At 40.9% G+C, this 4,171-nt stretch overlaps 1 protein-coding gene across 1 annotated transcript; it reads right to left on the bottom strand.

Annotated features, from left to right (window-relative positions):
• Positions 1 to 1,058: 1,058 nt before the first annotated feature.
• LOC106675359 (uncharacterized) lies at positions 1,059 to 3,512 on the bottom strand. Its single transcript, XM_024800144.2, has 3 exons — positions 3,296 to 3,512; positions 2,905 to 3,186; positions 1,059 to 2,411 (listed from the first exon to the last, which is right to left on the bottom strand). The coding sequence occupies exons 1-3, from the start codon at positions 3,510 to 3,512 to the stop codon at positions 2,260 to 2,262; spliced, it is 651 nt and encodes a 216-aa protein (XP_024655912.2). The 3' UTR covers positions 1,059 to 2,259.
• Positions 3,513 to 4,171: the final 659 nt, after the last annotated feature.

The following is a 4,171-nucleotide window of genomic DNA, read 5'->3' as shown; positions in this document are numbered from 1 at the left end:
GGTAATGGCATATTGTATAATACATCACTTTACTGTTTTACACATCCAATACTAAGTAATAATTTCCTTTTCATGTTTGGCATGTGTACTGTTTATAGTTATGGATGCAAACATGAAGCACAAGCCAGAGGAGCATATGAGAAGCTTATGAGCCAGGAGCATGCAGGCTTCTCATGTATGGACAGCGGTCTCTGGCTGAACCCCAAGTGGCCATACATGGGGTCCTCCCCTGATGGGATAGTCACTTGTGACTGTCATGGAACTGGCATCTGCGAGATTAAGGTATTGACTCTGTTGTAGTCAAGGCCATAGGTGTGACATCTTTCCATAAGAATCAGTGAACTGAGTAAAAATGCAGGAAATACCTTTTCTAATTTCTAATCTGTTGTTCAATTAAGATAAGATGAGGCTTTATTGTCTGTGTCAAATAGACATTTGTTTTGGGCAATGAGAGATTATGATAACACAGACCACACCCATCATCTTTGCTTCTTCACTGTTTCATCAGATAAATCTTGATTGTTGTTCTCATCACTGTGATTTTAGTGCCCACACTCTCAGAAAGATGCGGTCAACCTGCGCATGCGTGCTGGGGAGAAGGGCTTCTGCCTCATCAGTGACGGGGATAATGTCACACTGGACCCAACTCATGACTACTATTACCAAATTCAGGCACAGCTTCACATTGCAAATGCAGAGTACTGTGACTTTGTTGTGTGGAACCGCAATGACATATTTGTTGAAAGGATTTTGCCTGACCTTGAGTTTTGGGATGATGCGATTCCTAAAGTTGAGTGTTTTTTTAGAAACAGTATACTCCCAGAAATACTGGGACAGCAAGTTACAAACATACATGTGTAATGTGATAAAAGGACGACAACATAATGACATTTTGAATATTGTTATGACCTGATGGTAGTCATTATGAGTTCTGGCTATTGTATTTGCTCTGACGTAGCATTAGAGCACAAATTGTCATTTAATTTTATTGTACATTTAATTGTGTCATTTAAGTGTTGTGTAACACTACACAATGATTAAATGCTATTGAGGCAGCATAATAATACATTGGTGGTTTATTTACAAGATTAGACTTTTAAACAAATAAACAAAATAGATTGCAATCCATCTCACAGTATAATACTGTACAAACTGCCAGCACAATATGACAGTTGGAGAAAAATATTTCATTTGAAAACATTTACAGACTAATCAGGAGTCAGGACTTAGGTACTACTATTACTCTACCCTGTTCTACTTATCACCAGAGCCAAGCAGCAGATACTGGACACTACTCTTCCTCTCCACCCCCGTCTGTGAGCCGTGACAGTGACAAGACATTTAATTTTTTTTAACTGATTGATTACCACCCACCCCCCTTACTCCAGTGGGACAACAGACTCGGAGAGATTTGATAAGGCACAACAAATTACCCCAATCTTGTCGATCAATGCATGTGTCTCACCTGGCTTTGTGGACATGTTCTCTATTGGCATAGCCCTGCTCTGCAGAATTTGATATTTCCTCCTGACTAAACCTATGACTCGCTCAACATGGATACGCAAATTGGCTATTTTCCTTGTCTCTGCCACTTCATAGGCTGACAGCTGTTTTCTCCCTTTAGTGAATGCCGGTGTCTGTAGTGAAGCACAGTAAAACCCCACATTATCGCCAATATTGAACCCACGATCTGCAAGGACAATATCTCCAGGTAACAAGTTCTTTAGGAGGCCACTCTCTATTGTGATCTGCTTATCGCTAACTCTCCCTCCCCAGGCAGAAGATATGTAAGTGACGTAGCCTTGGGGGGCAACACCAATCAAAAATTTTACAGTGTGATGGTGCTTGTAGTTGGACCAAGTTTGAGCTTGTGCAAGAAGATTAGATGGTCTCTCAATAAAGACTTCAAAGCAATCAACAATCACAGCCACTTTACATCCAAATGCCTGTCTGAAACTCAGTGGCATCGTAGCTTGAAGAACATGTCGCTCTGGCCACTCAATTAGGAACTCTAACCTTTTATGAAGTATGTCAATTACTTTATGCCAAACTCTAGAAGCAGTGGACAGAGAAATATTGAACCTGAAAGCTAAATCTTTCAGGGGCAGATTTAGTCCCAGCCTCAGCAAAACTAGTATGAATTGTTCAAATTTGGACAACAAAGACATAGGTCCCGAGGTGATATAGGGCTCGCACAGTTCAAAAATCTGAATTAAAACTAAGAAGTTGGGGAGCCCTGTGTAGAACTTTGTCTTGTCTTCATTTTTTTTCAAAAGCCTCCTGGCTGAACTGTGTGTCCAGAGCCTTGCTCCGAAGATCAACCAGCTCTGCTGTGTTCTGTCTCAAAACATCCTCCATCTTCTCGATGTCATCCATCGTCAGCTCTGTCTGGCATCCAGCATCCGCACAGCCTGCAATATAACAGTGGGGGAGCATAATCAGCATAATAGAGGCAACCTCAATTTTTACTCATTTTCACTGTAGGAGTTTTTTAGTGGGCTATTAGAATCTGGTGTAATGTGTTTAATTCACTATGTTAATTTAATGTAATTATTTTTTTTTAATCAACAAAAAAACATGTTGCGTCTAAACAAAAAATATATTTATATGTTTCTCACCACAGAAACCTTACATTACGGATATCTTTACTTATCTGTGAAAGGAGACTGTCTGGAATCTGGCAATATAAGAACCATAGCAGTGTACAAAAACCTGTGGTGTGTGCCTGACGGTAATAAGTGCCACTTTTTCTTTTTTTCTGAATAAAATGGTATGGATTTACTCTGTGATTAAAAAATCACAAACATGTAATATGTAACTTGGACCATAATCATTACAGATAATGGCATCTTTTTCTCTTTGACATGATTCTTGTTTGTTTTACATCTCAGCACAATATCTTACCTGGATAAGTGAATGTCTCATTCACACTGAAGTCTTCTGGTTGTGGATTCTCAGCTGGAAGCTGCAGTTCGGGGTTCTCCACTGTCACTAGGCTCAAATCCGGGCTCTCAGCCGTCTGTTGCATATCCAAAATCGCCTCTGCACATCGATGCTGTTCTGCCTTAAGCTTCATTCTTTTCTCTCGTTTGAGAACTGATTCCGATCTGGGTTTTCGTTCGTAGCCGAGATTGACCGTCGGAGCCCAGTCCTCCGACTCTTCGTCATCCAAAGCACTTGGGCAGCCTATAGTCCCAATCAAGTCAATATTAGACTACTAACTTAAAAGCACTAAGTAAACGAGAATTTAACGACAACCTAATGCTAATAAGTTCGTTTGCAAACATAACATTACCTCTGACGAAGTGGTCGCTGCAGACACGGGCATTGGCAGACTCTGCTCCTCCCGACTGTAAACGTAAATTTAAAATCCATTTTTTCCTACGTTTTTCGGTTAGAATTTTCCATTTTTCTCCTCTTCGTTGGGCTATTTTTGGTACCCTAAAATACCGTTTATCAGTTTCTCTGGTCGACCTACTGGAGCATCCGTAAACACAACAGGACATAGGCATTTTGCGTACTGTCTGTCTGTGATTTTGCGCTTATCTTTTTCACTTCCGACCGCCAGTCAAATTTCGCGCTTTACGTCGACGTCACGTCTACGTCAAATGAAACCTAGCTATTGACAGTGTAAGCGGACATCATCATCACTATTCCAATCAATCTTCTCCACACAGACAAGCATAAACACACTCGACTATCACTAAATCAAATTTAACACACGTTTGTAATGACGCTCGTTCATTTTACAATAGGGCTCATTCGCTCAGTCAGCAGGTGGCAGTATCCTCGTATACTGGGGAGTAAACTGCCATTAAACAAAGAGAAGAAGAAAACCCCTGTACATGCGCGGCACGGATCGGGGAGTCCTGATCCGTACCGATCTTTTTATTTTTCGTTTTTGTCTACATTATATTGAAATGCTTTATTATTGGAAACATGTTAAGAGATACTTATTATTCTTAACATCTTAACAGATACTCTGACCCGTAACTATCGTAAAACGCTTCGACCGGAAGAAGACACCTTTCGCGCATGCGGGGTACCGATCGGGTTTCCGGTACGGATCGGGTAGTGACAAGGCTGTTTTGTCAGAACACCGGATCCTATGGCCGCTGTAGCTGAGCTCGCTTTTCTTACGAGCTTCACGGATTACAAGGTCTTTTATTTG

Source organism: Maylandia zebra, linkage group LG9, assembly GCF_041146795.1.
Source record: "Maylandia zebra isolate NMK-2024a linkage group LG9, Mzebra_GT3a, whole genome shotgun sequence".
Lineage (NCBI taxonomy): Eukaryota > Metazoa > Chordata > Actinopteri > Cichliformes > Cichlidae > Maylandia > Maylandia zebra.
The sequence above is the reverse complement of the archived record's forward strand: the minus strand, read 5'-3'. Positions and strand labels throughout refer to the sequence as shown.